General features: G+C 40.1%; 1 protein-coding gene across 2 annotated transcripts; it reads right to left on the bottom strand.

Moving 5' to 3' along the window:
- Positions 1–205: 205 nt before the first annotated feature.
- On the bottom strand, positions 206–19,561 carry gad1b (glutamate decarboxylase 1b). Of its 2 annotated transcripts, XM_088428991.1 has the most exons (17): positions 19,397–19,561; positions 18,639–18,757; positions 17,218–17,274; positions 15,467–15,601; positions 14,701–14,943; positions 12,810–12,900; positions 8,615–8,727; positions 8,214–8,329; positions 7,825–7,904; positions 6,370–6,424; positions 6,174–6,290; positions 4,659–4,723; positions 4,504–4,582; positions 4,185–4,334; positions 3,953–4,060; positions 3,784–3,873; positions 206–1,804 (listed from the first exon to the last, which is right to left on the bottom strand). In XM_088428991.1, exons 2-17 carry the CDS (start codon positions 18,712–18,714, stop codon positions 1,631–1,633), a joined length of 1,749 nt encoding a protein of 582 aa, XP_088285117.1. In that variant the 5' UTR covers positions 18,715–18,757; positions 19,397–19,561; the 3' UTR covers positions 206–1,630. The 2 variants fall into 2 exon arrangements, with proteins under 2 accessions (XP_088285117.1, XP_088285118.1); XM_088428992.1 differs by lacking the exon at positions 17,218–17,274.
- Positions 19,562–19,823: the final 262 nt, after the last annotated feature.

Below are 19,823 nucleotides of genomic sequence, written 5' to 3'. Positions count from 1 at the left end.
GCAGCAGAAAGGATCTTTTGGTTATGGAATATGAGGGAGGAATTTCGCTGGTAGCCAGGAGGACTTGATGGGCAGTGATTTGGCCACCACTGCTGACCCACATAAGGAAATGTTTATATACATGTATAGGTCGGTGTGTGCCCCTGTGCATGTATGTGCGTGCGCAGTATTATGGCGCAAAAAAAGTGAAGACGGATAATGCAGATTCATCAACTCATAATAGACTTTATTAAACATCATAAAGAGACAAAGTGTTTTTCTTTTTCTTGTTAAAGTGCCTCCAGATAATCTCCTGGGTAACATTCCTTACGGGTATTGTATTCATCTCAAAACCATACTGGTCACATAAAGGAATTCCTCACAACAAATGGTTTCAGTATGATTTATGCAATAATCCTATTTGCATAATGGTCCCTGGTTACCATCAATGATTAATTAAATATCTCAAAATACTGCCATTATACATGTCCATTTACAATGGAGGAACGAAAGGTGAACCTAGTGCAAAGACACAACATGGAACTCCTCAAGATATTCCGCTGAGCTCCGATAATACTGGAAATACATTTAATATGTATTACAATAAATATTCTATATTACAGTAAATGCGTTAGAATTCCGACAGATATCACAATTCTTGCTACCCGTTCTCAAGAAGAGAGTATACATTCTCACATTCCTATGCTCCTCGCTCATAGGAGAGGAACACACGCTGTAGGTTTCTTTCTCCATCCCGTCAGAAGGCCAGTCAGCCACCTCACACATTCAAAGACTCACAATCACAGAATTATACATACAATAGAAATTGCATCGCAGTTGAGGGTCACATATTACAAACATCTATAAGTTATATATGAGGAATAATGTCTTGCACTATTTCCGCTCTATTCTTTCTTTGGCCGCCAAAGTCACTAATATCTCAATTTCAAATTATCACCATTTACTACATGAAGATACATTTACTTCAAAATACCTGAATCTGTTTACAATGAAAAAGCAAATAGTTTCTATATAATCATACATGAATAAATACTTTTAAAGAACAAATACAGTTATCACATGACTGCATGAAACAGACAATGAGTCAGCATTTTAAAATCATCATCACAAACATAGAACAACTGCACCCGTTGTTTCATGGACATGGACCTGTCCAACTTTGAGAAAATGACAGATCTAAGCAGCCAGTGGTTCGTTCTCAGCATATTACACTCAGTAACTATGCTGTGCGCATATATTCATGATCTTATCTTTGATAAATAGCTCTAACATACTTCTATATATAAAGAGCCACCCTCTCTCTTGTGTACACAAGAATATTTTTGTAATGCTTGTCAGATTTGGAGCTGTGCTTTTCTGCTTTTCGCTCACATTGAGCACACAGGCACATTCACGCACACGTTGAACAACAATCTACATTAAATGACACTAGATTGAGCACACGCAGGACAAGGCTTCCCACAGCACACATCCGTCAGTTACCTGAAACTATGTCGTTATCATATATGTAACTAAAGGAGGACAGAAGGGGCAGAGGGTCTTGCAGTCTTATTCTTGGGTTCAATCCTTAGAATGATGTGCCATAGAAATACAACATGTAAAAGAACACAAGAGGGATGTGAAAGGAGGTTTACAGGTCATGACCCAGCCTCTCGATCTCATCAATGAGGAAGTCGATGTCAGATTGGGTGGCCGCATGGTTGGAGACGACCATACGGAAGAAGTTGACTTTATTGCCCTGAGGCTGGTAGCCCACCATGGTGGTCCCTGACTCCATCATCATGGCCTTAATTTTTGGCGCAACCTGGAAATGAAAAGAAAAAAAACACATCATACAGGAGATTTCACTGTGGCATCACATATTTATCCAGGTGGGAAAAACCCGACGGATCTCCCAACCACGACCTTTTAAAAGGATAATTGATTATGAATATTTGAAGTGTCAGTCAAAAAGATGTTACATGAGGTAAATTGCTTTTTTTCGCTTTGTCAGCTGCCAAGTTGATTCCAAAATAGACGTGGTGGAAATTCAGACATAATTAATATATTGTACGTGCAGATGTGGTCTTTTAAGGGATTACACAGTTTTAAGCTAACATTAGACGGCAAGCTTGCTAATACATGTTGCTAAATCACTCAAAGACAACCCCACCAAACATTCTGTACAAACAGTAGATATAAGTGCACATATTTGTATAGATTTTGTGATGAGAACAATATGATACATAGATCAAGTCAAAACCGTTTGCACTTTTAACATGAACTATAGGTTGTAGGCAACACAATGGCTGGAGAAAGAAAGAAAGAAAGAAAGAAAGAAAGAAAGAAAGAAAGAAAGAAAGAAAGAAAGAAAGAAAGAAAGAAAGAAAGAAAGCGAACAAAGTCCCACCTGAAATAACAAAACCTCAAAATATGAGGCTGCCCCCACGTTATTTTATGGTAGGTATGATGTTTTTTGATAATAAGCAATTTTTGTATCAAAGACAGTACATTATAGGCTTTTGGAATTATAGAAACAGCGGTTACGATTATGGCTAACGCTATGGCTAATGCCCGAAATAACTCCTGTTTTCAAAGTGTTTTGAAAACACAGAAGACACATTACAATCAGCCTGGTTTGTGATCAGTAGGAACAGAAATTATGTCAGAACATCGCCCTCAAAGTGTGCAGTCCTCTCCGTCTATTAAACACCCCTTAAAAAGTAATCCGACAACCCTCAATAGTCTTAACTGGGTCTTGTGCGCTAAGCAAGCGGCTAATTTATGCTAGGCGCTGCACTAATGGCTGCTGACAAGCAAAGTACAATAAAATGTCAGCACAATTAAGTCATTCTTTAGCTCCTTGAAATGTGAATTCAGATAAATGTTGGATTGTTTGTATCAGGAGTTGTGACTCCAGTCGTGACTCACTTGGGGAGCATCACTTTCTTTAGTCATGACATGCTTTCGAGAACAACTTCAAAATAAAAGCCTTCATGTCAAAGCACAAGCATTTGTGTCCATACATCATTTGGTATGGAAAGGTATATGGAAAAGTCGGACCACATTTATGAGTGCTTTACCGTCATGCAGAGGAGTAAAAATCAAGCGCAGAGAATGAAAAAGCAGGCCATTCTCCTGTGTACTTCATTGCCAAAAGAAAAACGATCTCATGCTGTGCAAGGACAAGAAATTTCACTGAATTTTAATTTTGCAAGACCTCATTGTATGAGATCTCATCCCATCCCTACTTTGGAGTCAATTAGAGTCAGTTTAAATGGTGACAATTAACATGAGTTTGGATGTGATTGGTTAATTTTTAACACAGCATATCAGCAATTATTATAGGATGGACACAATTATACAACCTACTAATTTACTTTCCCACCTAAGAAGATGATCAATTTAGATAATTTCCATTCAGTTTTGCAGGTTATAGCTCATATCCATTGCCAGTTTTCTATTTTAGTACCATTTCTTTTACATCACAAAAACAGTATCCATACAGGGGTGTGCAGACTTTTTATTTCCACTGTACCCGTGAAAAACTGCCTTCAGTAAACTAGATGAGGGCGGTTTGGTTCAGGACTGTCCCATTAGAATAGGCTTGCATGACGGTATGGCACTAGGCAGTCTTGTGATCCTTTTAGCTCAATAACATCCCAACAAGTCAAAATACTTAAACAAGCACACATGTTCTGTTAATGTCCAATTGTATTTTACCAAACAAAAGTGTCCTGGCACCTATCATTTACATCATCATTATGAAATGCTCTACTACATCTGTAATGACAAGTGTCTCACCCTGTGGAGCTTTTCTCGCCTCTCCTCACTGTCTGGCATTCCCCTCAGGCTGGGTGGGATGTACCAGAAGCAAACATTGGTGTGTTGAGGCTGTAGACAGAAATAGTCACAAGTATGAAACTGTTGAAATGCATGCAAATCCATTAAAAAACAATTTTGGATGTCTTACCACTCCATCAAACACCATCTCATATCCCTCCCTGTTCTTGATCTTGTTATACAGGTACTGAGACAGATCCAAGCACCTATCAATATGCTGCTCAAATCCAATAGTGCCCTGAGAAGAGGAAACATTTATTAAAACTGTGAAATAAACAATAAAAGGGGTCCATAATAATGCTAGAGAAATAGCAGGCCATGTGTACATGAGCTTATTTCAAAGGTCGTCTCTGATCTTTTACCTTGGCCTTCCACATGAGCCAGAACTTAAATATGTCGACATGCCGTCCGCATTGGATGGCTTTGTCGCCTGTGTCATAAGTGACGTCGTACTGCTTGTCTTGTTGGAACAAATAACCAGCACACATGGAGTTACAGCCTCCCATTAATCCCTGCAAACACACATACGTATGATCAAATCTCTCTACCTTTTTCTATAAATAATCATCTGAAGACCTTCTCAGACAATATAAAGATGAAGGAGTTTTCGCGACCAGATACTAGAATGGCTGCCGCTATTTAGATATTATATGCGTCTTATACATTGTTTGAGCTCAGTACCTTCTCTCTGACAAGAATGGCTGAACACTGCAGGGGCACGCCCATCATTTTGTGAGGGTTCCATGTGACAGAGTTGGCTCTGAAAAGATTAAAATGGATATTCAATTGAATTGACTGGAAATACAGAAAATATAGTGTTGTTTAAGGAAATGTACCTCTCAATTCCATTGAGCTTATGGCGGTGCTTCCTGGACATCAGCAGACCACCACCCCACGCTCCCTATGGAGACAACACTGTTAGCAAAAGTCCCTATGGAGACAACACTGTTAGCAAAAGGTAGGGGTGTGGTTGGACGATTTTCAGAGCCTTAGTTAAACCGTGGTTGATAACCCTGAGTTAAGGCATGCATCAATTTCAGCTGCTTGAACTGCCTATGGATTGAATTGGAATAATGGGCAACTCATGGAGGTGTGTATTTGAGATTTTAGCCAGTCACCATCCCATGTTTATATTTCATGCCATTATGATGAACTTTGGGCCCTTTTCATGCTGCTCAAATAATTTGTTTGGCCAAAGGATGTTCAATGGTTTGAACATTGTGCTATGGCTTGTTGTTTTATTTAAAATGACTTGTAGTGTTGGGTGTGTGCAGTGTTGCGCAGCTGAATTAAAAGTGTACCATGCGCCTCTCAACTGAATCAAATTGTGTAATAAAGTCCTGAAACACATTGTCGGCCTCTGGCAGTTTCTTCTGACACCTGACTTTGTCAGCAACACATACTACATTCAAACAGCCCCTTGCCATGGGTCTTTATTCACTTTGTTCCATATGATCAAATAGCAAACGTCTACTTTTACTGTTAATCCTGTTCAGGATTTTTCTGTGACCAATCTTGCACATACATAGCAGAATGTAAATTAGTCATCGGTGGCTTCAATTTAAGTGCAAAAAGGTTTTGTTAGTCCAGTCACAACACTATCCTTGGTAGCAAACAGGGCAATTAAAATAAGTAAAGCGAGCGCAAGAAGGATGAAGTTTGGATGTTTTTCATGTAAATGTATTTACTGCTGGATATGGTGGTAACAATTATTTAGCTGGTGCCCAAAAGCAGAACGTCAGAATGTAAATCTAAAGAATTTCAAATATATCATTTGCAGACTGTCTAATAGTCATATGGAACTATTAGACACATGTGCCATCAAAATGTTATAGCCACAGCTTCAAAAGAATTTCAGAGCAAACAGTTGTGCTGTGAGCCAAAATGTCATGAAAAATCATTTCTCTACTCTGCACAAAGTCACGAAAGTGCAATCAACTGAGCTGCTGGCGGTTGTAGTTGTTAAGTTGATTTAGATAACATTATTAATTCGTAGAAGGTGAAGTTTTCTCTGTAAATTCTTGGCCCACTTTGTGTCAGCAAAGTTGTCTTGCTTTAGCTTCGGTCGTTAATGCTACAAACGTATTTACTGTGTTTGTGTATCGTATTAAAAACTGTTTAAAAAAACAACAGCTAAACTGTTGACTTTAAAATTAGACAGGATTATCAGCGTTTGAGTGCTGCTTTTAAAATGTGCTCTTCGTCCACATCCCATACATAATACTGGGGGATGAGCCCTGTGTTCATAAAAGCGAGTGACACCCCTGGCTAAATGTGTCACAACAATGACTCGGCCTTACTAATATAATTAGGTTCATATGATTTATGTCAAAATATCATTTGAGACTTACATCAACATGCAGCCACAGATTGTACTTTTCGCAAATATCAGCAATCTCATTGATGGGGTCAAAGGCGCCATAGACAGTGGAACCACCTGTGGCATTCACAAATAATGGCACGTAACCCTGTGAAATACACACACGTAACATGAACATTTGAGACAAAAGCAGACAAAAAAAAAGGAAAATAAAAATAAGACCCCACCTTCTGCTTGGCATCAATGATCTTAGCCTCCAGATCAGCAGGAATCACCCTTCCCCTGAGGAGTGGAACATAACATAACCACTTAAATACGACATAATACTTCAATTCATTTACTTGAGGCAATCACCATTTCATACTGTATATCATCCCCATACCTATGGCTCACCCACAATAATTTTTGTGGCCTGGCAAGATGTTTTTCTGTCCCAAAGAGAAGATTTAAGGTACTGGTCACACTGTTCGATTACACAGTGCAATTTATACCATCCACAGTGTCTCAAAATAGGATCAAATGGTGGCAAACAACACATTGGACGGCTGCTACTTATAACCACTGATGATACAATTGATGCAATTTTAAATGATTTACATTGCCTTTAATCACAAAGGGTTAGGGTTCAACAATGACATCCCTAGGTAATTTACTTATTCAGTCATCTTCATCAGTCACAAGTTTTCAATTTTGTCTACAGTTCAAATTGATAGCAAAATTATTTATCATTATCCTTTTAAGTGCCAAAGTAGAAATATTGCACCAGGTCAACTTTAACAGTATTTCTTTATCCCTAAGCATTTTCAAGCTACAACCTTTTGATCCAAAGATACAATATTTTAATGAAAGAATTCTGGCACCAAAAGTGTTAATTGTAGACAAAACATGATCCTTCTTGCAGCTGAAAATGCCTTGCTATGTTTAGCATTAGTTTATCTTTCAGAAGGGAAAAGTAAAAGGGTAGAAAAAAAAACTTCTAGAGCAGGCATTTCCAAAATGCCAAAGAGCCTATTCAAAGGGCTTCACTGGATCTCAGCATCAGTAAAAGTGCTATTTAGCAGATGCTACAGAGAGATACTGATTGATTTCTCAGCATCATATGCTCCCCTTTGAAATTTGGTGTTTTCATCAGTGATGGTAGACTAGAAGTGACAGGCCTTCCCCTGCATAGTTGTCAAGAACAGATTCAAGTCAAATTTACTTTTATAACCCTATCATAAAAAAGTCTCAAAGGACTCCACAAATCCATAATGATATCCTTTGAACCTAGCCTTTAGGACACAAAAGAACAACCCAAAAAACAAACAACAGATTCAGTTTTGAGAGTTTTGTCATAGATGGCCTAAACTGTATCAACCGTTGGAGCAGTGTGATAGCCATAAAGCACCTTAAACGGGCGCTGAACTGCAGCAGTGACAGAAAAACCTTTTGCCAGTTAGCGATTTTGCAACATTGCGCCGGTGTCAATTGGCGAGCGTGAGCAAGGGATTTGCTCTCAAAAACTGCGAAGCCTAAGCTGTCGAATGCTGACATCCTCACATTTGTCCAAATGAATTGAAACAGAAATTTCAAAAAGGCAAGATGTTGAAAACTTTGGTCACACTGGATTGTTCGAGAATGAATATGCACCTGTAAGCGTTTCACTGAACGTATGTATTTTTACAAAGAAATCTTTGCATTACCTCTCATCTGTGCTCAGCAGAATCACATTCTCAGTGCCGAAACCAAGAGCAGCACCAGCCTTCTTTATGGAGTAGTGGCTCTACAGGAAAAACACACATCAGGTAAACAATGGCCATCTTATTGATCCAATTGGTCAATAAGCCATCAAGGGCAATGGCGCTTTTGTGGCCTAATCACAGCTACACAATTCTCTAAGGCAGCTGTAGGCAAACTACCCCCCCCTCCGTCATTTTAGCCATGAAGTAATTTCATTAAAATCTATTGATTTAATTAATTTGTCACATTCAATTAAATGTACATGCAGAAATGCTTGTAGTTTATTAAATAATTACTTGATGAATTTTGTGTGTTCGTGTTTGTGCATGAGGTTGAGTTTCATATAACATACATGTTCAGATGTGAACAGAACCAGGCGAGGAGCAGCAGACATGCCCTTAGTCTTAACCTCGGGGAAATACTTGTAACGAGCGATCATCACACTGTACATGTTGGAAATAGCGCCCCCTGTTGGACAAAAAACACACACACGTTTCAAATGAAAATCTAAATCAAAAAATGGACACGAATCCCAGTTATAAAAAGACCACGTTTGGGGGGAACAAGGGAGCAAGATCTTGAACCTGTCATATATTAATGTAATTTACATTATTTCGGAAAACAGGATCAACTTGTCAAGCAGCATCACAAAACACATCACATGTGTCATTGTTCCACTGCCAATCAATACTGGGATTTTTGCTTTAAGCAAATGACCAAAATATGCATATTTTCTATTCTTTTGTTTCTAACCTGGCGAGAAGAGGCCGTCTCCCTCGCCGCCAGGCCAGCCAATCATCTCTCTCATCTTTTTCAGGGTCAGCTGCTCCATTAAAACAAACACGGGGGCGATCTCATAGGTGAACCTGTCAATCACAAGGTATAAAACGCTTACACCAGCACATCATGGAGCATCGCAACACTATCAGAGTCATTAACAACAACGCGTGCAGGAAGAAGAGAATTTTGTATGCATACACACAAAGCGTGGTTGGTTTTCCATGAGGTCTGCCATAATCCCGTCCTCAGAGCGCAAAGCGGAGCCTGTGCTGACTGAGCTAATTAAAGTGTGTGATAGGAGTGTTATAGACTGCAAATATTCATATTCAAATGCCTTGTGAAATCCCTGAGTAGTTTAATTAAAGCACACAATGCTGTGATGGCTATCTGTCAATCCTGCCAACCTCAGTCACAATTCTGAATGGCGCTGATTTGACAGCTGAGAGGAATTCAGTGTGTGTTAGGGAAAGATAACAGTGTGTGTATGTGTGTGTTGACCATGTCACAGAAAAAAATGGTTTATAATTAAATTCCTCTTTAGTGTGGTTAAATAAAAGAAAAAGATTAAAAGTCAGACGGATGAAGGTGTGTTATGCAACAAAAGAAGTCCAGTAGAAGTGAAAGTTGGATAAATGTGTCACATACGTCTTACACCCACTCTCTACCTCCCACCATCTTTGTAATGAGGCCACTTAGGGCACCACCATTACCATCGAAAGCATCTTGTCCGCAATTACGCTCCATGTTCTGCAGCACGGCAAAGGCTTTGTGTTTTGTGTGCAAGAGGGAAGAGATAAAGACAGAGAAGAGAAAACAAAGGAAGCGGAGGGGGCGGCTTGCATGAGAGGACAGTGAAAGGACATTAGAGCTAAAAAAAAAAGTCTTTAGGGGGCAGGTTGTTTAAATGGGATGGAAAAAAAAGAAAATTACTTGATCATTACATAAATTATATGCATAGACAGTTCAAAAGGAAGAATATGATGTTTTTTCAGAATATTCATCTATCCATTTTCTAGAGTGGTTTATCCCAACAAGGGTCGCAGGCTCACTGGTGCCTATCCCAGTTGACTTCGGGCAGAAGCCAAGGGCTCCCCTGAACTGGTTGCCACTCAATTGCAGTGTTTTTTCAGAAAATAGAAGAAAAAACAAATATCGAACCTTCAATATTTCACTTTTATGTATTCCCATAAAAGGAGACAAGAAACAAGAAAACCTCTTTAAAATTCTGTCTTCCCTGCAAGTCATTTCACAACATAATGACAATAATGGTGATGATTATCACAATCAGAGCCAATCATTGGTCTTTTGAGAGTGAAAATTACCCCTCAGTCACCTGCCTGTCCCCAGGGAAAAAAACCCTAAATGCCCTTATTATCATCATCAAGGGCGCTCCTTGTGTTCGTGCGACTCTTTGATTGTGTGTCTTTTATGTGACTAACCCCGTGACACATAGCCTCCCTCTTCCCCTCCGCGGCGTGTGCCACCGCCGAGTCGGACCGTGTCCGCCGGGAACAATGCGACGAGCGCTCGGCGGGGAGCCGCAGAAGCCACTTTCCACAGTGTGCCGTGGTTTTGTGTGGCGCCCGAGGGCATTGTGTGACAGTGTGGGGCCCAGCTGGCCTATCTGCTCAGACCAGCTCACAATGAGCCTGCAGTCAATGGACTGGAAACCCTCGCTGCTGTATCTGGGACAGCCAGAGCTGGTGTGGATGTGAGTGAGTGTAAAAACTGGTGTCATTATGAAAGTGTGCGCAAGCGGATGGATGGATGTGGGAGTGTAGTCATCCAAGAGGGATGTGCTGATATAGAAGAGAGGGTGATTTCATGACTAATGTTTTGAGAAATTGGACACATTAAGTGTCTGAATGAGTGTAGATTATGTCTATGTTGAGATTTCATTCCTGACCCAGGTGGGCAAAATAAGTGACTGCTTGAATTTTCCATATACATTGAGCTACACCTTTTTAAAAAATATTATATGGCTGTTGGCCCATTGTTGAGAAGTAAATCTTTTACAGTGGTGGGATGCTGATAAATGCGTTGACCTCTTGAGGGCAGTGTAGTGTCGTAGAATCATGGAAATACATGCTACCGTTTTGATAAAGAAGAAGTCAGAATTGGACATTGATATACGTACTATTAATTATAATATTATGAATTTAACATTAATAGGATATGTCTTCAAGTATTGCTTTATTTCCAGTCTGCATGTTATTACAATATTTGTTTGTCAATAGTTAATACTTGAAGGAATATCACACCCAATACTCTCAATGCTAATTTCAATTAGCCTGTCACCTGGATTTGACATTGACTGCTTGCATGAACACTGTCAATTTTTCGAAAACAAAATATGTACATGTCTTGCATTTAACTATATAATGCATTTATTTTTGTGTGTGTTTAGTTTTACTGCAAACTTCAGATGGAATATGGGGTCATAAAGCAAAGGTCACAAATGCATTGTAAGCGTCAAAAATGCATGGCTGAAGTCACAAATGCTTAAGAAGACTCACAAATGCCCAAAACAAATCCACAAATGCGCTGCTGAAATCACAAATGTGTAACAAGAGTCATAAATGTGCAGCAAAAATCCACAAATGTGCATCTTAAGTCACAAATGCATATATACATCTATCATTAGGGTGTTCTGTAAACACTTGGCCTCCTGGATCAGGTTAAAAAGACTGCTGTCAACGTGGGCATTTTTAGTGACACTGGTAGCGCCCCCTGATGGTCTAATTGAGTTGCAAGGGAGCAACACTCAACTCTCGGGTTAGCATTTGTGATTCTCATGAGTCAGGATTAGCAAAAGTCCCATGTAAGATCACAACCAATCCAGGAGGCCAAATATTTACACATCGCCCTAATTACAGATCTATGTACTCATCTATGACTTCAGCCATGAATTTGTGAATTTTTGGTGCACATTTGTGACTCTCGTTACACATTTGTGGCTTAAGCCACGCAATTATGGATTCTCATTGCACATTTGTGACTTTGGTCACGGATACTGATTCTTTTTATACATTTGTGGATTGAATTACACTTTTGTGAATTCTTTTGATACAATTAGGACCCCACAGTGGAGTGTCATAAAATAACTTCAAGTACATACAATCAGGGCAGAATGGTTTTCGTCACACTCTCGCAGCACAAACAACATAGTTTAGTCAGGGTTCTTTCGCAATATAGGAACTTGCATACACCTATTGTGCCGTTTAGTACATTTATTGTTTTTCTTCAATTACAATAATTTTATGATGACGATAAGTTTTAATCTAAAATTTGAACCACTTTAAATTGTTGTTTAGTAGAACACAGGCATTAAAGGGTCAATGAATAAGATTTAGACCGTTTTTCATTAAAAAGGAATTAAATTAAATGATTATAAATTTAAAAAACAGTATGTTTTTAAATATAATCGTGGCTCTAGTTATCATTAAATGATATTACATGGGGTTGGCATTCCTCTGGAGGCTGCCATGTTTGTTATAGTGTTGCCATGTTTGCTACGGACAATGGTAAATGCAGCACCTCCTTCTGTCCGTAATGAAAAACGGTCTGAATCTTACACATTGTCACTTTAAGCAACATGGATACCAAAACGACGAGGCAATTTATAACCCAATTTTTTCATCAATTAAAAATAATCATGTCACCGGTAAATGTATTAGTCCGAAGTTTTAGTAGTTTCTCTTCAGGTTCTGTATTTTATACGCAGGGCAAAAATAACAGGCTGCTCACCTTTCGAAAAGTATGAGTGTTTTGTCTTTCTGACATTATACAATGGCATGAATGTTTTTATTGGGAGTTAGTATGTATGTGTTTGGGTGCGCTGTGTTGCCAAAAGGTGTGAAGTCGATGTGGTCCATGCCCTCTATCAGACTGGGCCTCAATTGTAACTGTGACCCAAGATCAATATGCAATCTAACCACCCCTGGGGCGGGACAGACTGTGATACACGGAGCAGCTCGACAGCTGCCAACACTCTATCAACTCACAAGTCCTTACAGGAAAAACCAGCATTTACAATGACTAGCGGTGCTGCAGAGGGCCAAGTGGCCTACAAACGGCAAATTCTGTCATGCCATGCAGAGGGGGATTTCCATTAATGGTTAATGGTGTCAAACACAAGCGGAAATAAAGACGAGAGTGTATGACTTACATGTTTGTGTTGGCAGTAGAGGTGAGCCACTCTCCTGCCAGGCCGATGATGTCCAAACCGGAGGACAACTGGTTGAAGAAGCGAGGGTGGCCTAAGAGAAAACACATACATAGAACATAAAGTAGGTGTACAGCAGTTAAAAACATGAGGACAGAAGGGTTTTCATTGTCTGCGGCAATGCTGTTGCTGTCTCCAGTAACTACTGAAATTTGTGTCTTTAGTAAGCCAACTAAACCTAAATAGATTGTTGCACTGAGCTGGTAACAAGGTGATAATGTGACAGCCATTTAGATTCGAGGTGCTCGCACACACTGTCAGCCTCAAAAATGCCTGCAGCCTAAATGCAGCCATGGATATAAAAAGCATGTGATACATGATAAGTATGCAGAATGTTTAAGCTGCACTTGGTCACAGCATTGGGCACGCAATTGAAAAAAAAAAAATTCTAACAATAGTCAAAAATAATTTATAGGTATATCACAGTACAGTAATCATGCAGATTGCAGTGGCGTATGATGTGAGAGGTGTTTAGAGGTATAACTGAAATGCGCATAAGCGGGTTTTAGCTTCTCAAAGCAACAGCAAAAACCGTCATTTGATTTTTTTTGAACAGAACTATATAATATAATTATAATACAGAATTATAAATATAATTAAATAATTGAACAATTACACATAATAAAAAAACGTTATTTTTATTTCTTGCATCAACTCAATGAATATTGTACAGCTCCATCTGGTGTCTGTGCCTGGGGCAAGTAGAGCACAAGCACATAGCAATATGTTGCATTTTTAGGCATCATTTATAGACAGGATGCACTGTATAATACAACGATGCAAAACTCATAATATCCATTTACACTTTACCCCACCAAATGTGTTCAAATATATTTCACTTAAAAGCTAACAATCAGCTAAGCAAACTAGAAGAAGGTAAAGCTATGTGTGTGTTAATTTTTACATATACACAACTTACAATTTTCTCAGATGTATATCTCATTTGACAGAAATTTCAACCGGGCATGATACAGAAAATAAAGAGCCTCTTTTAAAATAATTGTTCACAATTTGAAGTTGCCAATCTATTTCTTTTTGTTAAGTGGGTGCCGGTGAGTTTAGGGCCTCCATACAGTGTTTTTATTTCAATTGTTTTGGTCATGTCAAAGCAAAAAAAGAAAAAAAGATTATACAATGACTCACATGGCACTAAAATTTGAAAGTCAAGCGACTTGTATTTCGTGGCAACACTATTTTAATCTAGAATGTAAATATGGTGGAAAAATATTATAAACTAGAATGTTATACACCACTGCAACTACAATACTAAACTATTATATTTGTAATGCAGAACTTTTGATACTGATCTTTTATGTCTTTTTTAGATTGTGCACGTGTCCCCAGTAAATGAAGTGTTCATTGTTAGATTTAGACACGCATAGATGCATACACCCACAATGTACAGTTCACAGTGATGATCAGAACCACGGCCAGCTCCGAGTCCCACGTGCTGCTCGAGAAAGCATTAACGAATCTCCGAGTGAAAAGTGACACATAGTGATATACTGTATGCAACCCAAGGGGCAGTTTAAGCGCTGTCGTTTTAACAGCTGCAAACAGGCCACGTTAGGACGCCCTCAGGCGACACTTGCTTTAATAATTGAGACGGGAGAGCATAGGGACGTCGAGTGAATTAATACCATGGGGGCAATAAATAAGGCAATGGACTTTGAAGAGATTTTTTTTTTAAGAGGGGGGGTGCTGAAATGGACTTTTTAGCAACGCCATTACAGTTCGCCTTTTTCACGCCACCAATTGGCCAAGTAGAATGATTATAAGTGATGAGATATATCCCATACATTGCGTATGTGTTTTGTACATTGCTTTTCCATACCTGTCCGCACACCATATTTAAGCGTGTCCCGGCAGTCCACCAGGATCTGCTCCAGAGATTCAGGCTGGTCGGAAAGCTCCAGGTTGAAGCCTTCCATGCCTTCCAAGAGCTGGTGAGGGTGGTGGAAGTCCAGCACCTTGGTGGAGCGGTCGAACGTCTTCTTCACGTAGTTGGTTAGGATGTCAACCACCTCCAGTAAAAACTGCATGGTGGGTTCCTCGCCATTCTTTGCAGGCAACAAGTCTACAAGACATCAAGGGGAAATATTTCTACATACTTTATCCTGCTTCTGTACTTGTGTTGAAAAATGATGAATTATAGCATTTTCGTTAACGTGTGTTTTTTGTTCACTGAGTGGCTGGAAAAAAATCGCACCATTGTTTACGAGTTTTGGTTTTCAAACAGTGTTATAGACAATTTCGATTGCCTATATATATGGCCAGGTCACGCTTGACAAAAAAAAAAGATAATGTGTAGCTTCATTAACTTTTTTTTAACCCTTGTGTAGTATTTTGGAGAATGCTTTGCTCTATAAACCTAAGGCATTTCACTTCGGAGGGAAAGCATTGAAAGAAGACATTCGGGAGCTGAAATTTCACCCATATGCACGACCACTTGGTTATCACACTACCAAGAGTGTGTCCCCCTTGGCTAAAATAGAGCTAGGATGATGTGGAAGAAAATGACCCAAAAATAGTTTATACAAAATAGATTATACGTAACGATAATTTATGCTTGTCGATGCAGTTTATTTATTTAATCTCACCTCGCGCAAACAAATTTGAGAAGTCGGTCTCAGTACGTCGGAAGCGGGCGTCCCTGTCACTGTTGTCACAGGAGAGCAAGTTCTTCTGACCCAGTCTGCCTTTCTCCTCCAGGCTGTTGTTCTTCTGCAGAAACCCTAGGGTGTTGCACGGGGAAGTACACGAGTTATCACCAAACATCTCCATCACGCAATATTTTTATCTGTAAAAATGCAAAAATTTGAAAGTGAAAAAAGAATGTGTCACTAATTGGGCTTCGGCATCATTTAAAAACAATGTGGTGGAAGCCCTATCAAATCAAACCTAGGCTATATATAGAATAAACCACACCCCCCGTCTCACTCTCTCTCACACAACCACACGCACAGCGCGCGCGCGCAAAATCTCTCTCTCACACACACACACACACACACACACACACACACACACACACTGATCGGCTCAGTGATTCGGGCAGCTTCCGGCTATGGCCCGTACCGCCAGTAGACACACACCCCCATAAAGAGGGTTAATGAAGGATGCCAGAACCGCAGCATGTCTGCTTCCACTATAGGCCCGTACCGTGATTGATCCGCTCGCCCTTGTGCAGGCCCATAAGGCCTGCTAAATGTGAAAAAAAAACAACACAATGGAAAAATGAACGCGTGCATTTTTATTTTCAGTTCATAAAATTTTGTATTTTAAAAATATCGTGCATTCATTTTGAAATGACACACCCAAAACCCTGAATACATTAAGCTCCAAATCTATTGAAATCTAATTACTTTAATTATTGCCTGCAATCTATTTGTCAATTTCCAACTCATTTGTCGCAATCAAATTTATGTTTTTTTATTGTTTTGGATTGGGAGCTAATCTTGTGATAGTCTTTTAATTAACAAACATTTAGACATCGAAATTAGCTCACATTTCATATATTGCAAGACTGTTTTTGTCATTTCTTGAACACAGCGTAATTACAAAATTTCAAAACGCTTGTAAACAATTTGACCCCAGGTGCAATTTAAAGCATATTTTTTGCGTGCTGTCTGAAAAAGGTTTGTCCCCGATTGTGGAATGGAAAAGACACGGGGAGGATCCGGGGGCGGTCAGAGTGGGTGAGAGGAGCTCTCATCATCAGACCCACAGGGTAATGTCCACTGACCTTTCCAAGATGCTAACACACTGTGACAGTTTTGTTCTCTCAGCCTCGATATACAGTGGCCTATTTCAGAAGGCAGCCAAATGGCTGCGAACGCAAACATATAACAGCAACCCTCTCCGCTGAGGTAGACTGTTTGTCAACACTCACCTGACACCAAAAGAACACAGACTGTTTGTCAGCACTCATCTGACACCAAAAGTACACAATATATGAAATAGTCCACATAATGAATGCCGTATTTATTTTAACTGTTCCTGTATTGACTGCAATTTAATGAGGTGTGTTTCGTGATCTGTGGAACGAATTGCCACTCACATCATTATAATGTACAATATAATTAAGGTATAGCTGTATTTATTTATTCATTTGTTTGTTTGTTTGTTTGTTTGTTTAATCAACCACGAATGTCGTGAAATAATTCCCGCTGTGGCAAAACGTATATGAACGGCGGTAGTAATCTAAACTAAGATGCACGTTTACTGCAGTAGAATATAGGCCTACTCTATTTTAGACTCGCGTATTTGATACGTTCTGACTTAGAAACTCGCTTGAAAAAGCATCGAATAAAGGCCACGGCGATATAATTGCGAGATGCAGGTGAAAACTTACCACAAATCCTCATGCCCAGTTTCCGTGTACAGCCATGCATCCACGCATATTCGTAGGCTAAAACAGAATAAACCTTTAAGTTTCTGAGGTATAAAGCGGCGGGAGGTTGATGCAAAGGCGGCCAAGCACAGTGGAAGCGTGAAGCGTGCGGCTATTTGGCCAGGTGTGACACAATGGATTCGAATTTTCTCCTTATAAGAACCTACGCTCATTCGGTCCTTTTAGTCCACTAACGTAAACAATTCAATTAAGACAATGTGTAAATGAGTTTAAAGTGAAGTACACAAATAATACCCAGCTCCATACATTTTTCGTTATTAGAATATTTTTTTGTTAAGGATTCCTGTCCCTCACATACGGGGATAAGTCATAACATTTCCGACCTATAAGGCCAAATCAATAGGGACACGCTGCTGGCACACACACTTGCACACACCCATGCAGCCAAAGGGGTCGGGAATTAACACCCGTGAAATGAGCTCACCGAGGAGGGTGGGAATTAATTGAGTAAAACACCGTGTGTGACTGGAGCGAGCTGGTGATGGTCGTGAAGTCTATACAGCAGGCAATGAGACAGTCAGTCTCACACAAGAGCGCGCGGACATGCGTGAGCGGAGATGACGTCCATCGGGACCCAATGCAAAGCGACACAGCCACTGCGTGAGGATGGGGGGCGAGAAACTTTCACAACAACAACAAAGCCTTTTTTTTCAAGCTGTTGAAAAGCGTTAAGGTCGAAGCGTACACTCACGCGCAAGCTCACACAAACCCACGCGCGACCACACGACACAAGCCATCCGGAGTGCACGAAGCAGAGCAGAGATAATAGCATCATCCGGTAGCAGTACGTGGGCGAGTCATATCAAAATAACAAACATTATCTTGCTTATTTGTGCTTTCATAATGATTTCACATTTATTAAAGAAAATTGTAATTATTATTTGGCGTGCCACAGCATTTATATACTGCACATTTTTATATATATATATAATCATATATATATATATATATAATCATATATATATAATCATATATATACATACATACACGATGTGTATATTGTATATGTATACAATGTGAAATTATTTCCTCGCCCGACGCACTGCTTTTCGCGCTGCTGCACCCAGACAGACAGATAGCTCGAGAGACAGAAAGCTTTGATGGCTGTTTTTAACCACAGTGATTAACGACGAAGCCCACACAGCAAATGACCCGGGCAAGCGTCGCCCCCCCTCCCCCAGACAGAGAAGGCGGGGTGACAGCAGAGAGGAGAGAGCCAGACGGACGGAGGGAGGATGTGAGTGCGCGCACTTTGAGCAAGGCACCCTTATAACTGTCACCCATGCACAGCAGTGAGGTCTCGGTGAAGGACGGCCTTAACTAGACTGACCCTCGGGGGTCGATATGTTATATTCACATACTTGTGGATGAGGGTCTTAAATTTGCGGTGTTGGGGTCCTGTTCCCCGCTGGTGGCTCTCGGCTCCGACGTGGCCATCACTCTCTTCCTTTATCTGATCTCCAAGGAGGCGATTATTCAACTGCAAACAAAGCAGAACAGTTAGAATGGTAAATCAGCCACTTTGTCACATTTAGAATCTAGTGAATTAGATAATAATATAATTATACTGATAATTTCGCGCGTGATATTGCAGGAACTAAATTATGCCCAGTTACAAGAATATTTGCGCACTGACAGGATTGACACCATAAGGATACACGTTGGTAATATACACAACCGTTTCGGAAACACGCTGCAATATTTCCTGAACTCAATTAGCCATTCAATTCTGTCGGAGTCGCAGTAAATCTCAGCCGATCGTTGAAATAAACACGAGATCAAGGAAACGGCAGTAATATTCGTTTTTCAAAATTCCGACTTGCACAGGAAAATTCAAGATACGGATTATCGGCACGTGGAGGAAAAATATGGACATATTACATGCATCAAATTACTGAAACGAATACACTTAATTAGCCCCCCCACCCCAAAGAAAACAGAAAAGGACAATTAATTCGTTTTGCAGCAATCTCTAAATGTATTGCTAGTGTAATTCTCCTAAAAACTGATGGATGAGATATTTTTGTCCCTCTGTTTGGTGTATGGTGCCACGTAGCTATATATTGACTCACAAGATGTCACAATTAGTGTCAGTGGAAAAGAAAGCAAGACGACTCACCGGCAGGCAGGAGCACCCACAGGTAGCGGAATCCACAAAAGTAGACGCTTGAAAGGCTCAGAGCTGCTGATATCCCGAGACTGTTGCAAAGCGCGCCAATGACATATTATCCAGAGGTGCACAAGTGAGCACTGTCTTCCTCAAGAACATTTTTATGCCTTATTTATATGAGGAGCTGCGGCTGCCTATTGGTCTGTTCACGCACACACATACATACACAATCGTGAGTCACCCCCCCCCCCCCCCACCCCCACCCCACCACCGCCACCCCATTGACTCAGAAGGCTTGTCAAGGGACACGCACAATCGATTAAGTAGCCCCAAAACAAAACGGAATAGAAAAAATTACTGTAAATGAAATTGTGAATCCCTCATCGCCTCAGATTGTGAAGCATGTACACAAGTATGGGTTATGTCTGCATAGGAG

Source organism: Hippichthys cyanospilos, chromosome 12 (genome assembly GCF_059441005.1).
Source record: "Hippichthys cyanospilos isolate Australia breed blue-spotted pipefish chromosome 12, RoL_Hcya_1.0, whole genome shotgun sequence".
In the NCBI taxonomy this organism is placed as follows: domain Eukaryota; kingdom Metazoa; phylum Chordata; class Actinopteri; order Syngnathiformes; family Syngnathidae; genus Hippichthys; species Hippichthys cyanospilos.
Note: the sequence above shows the minus strand (reverse complement) of the source record. Positions and strands in the feature narration are given on the sequence as shown.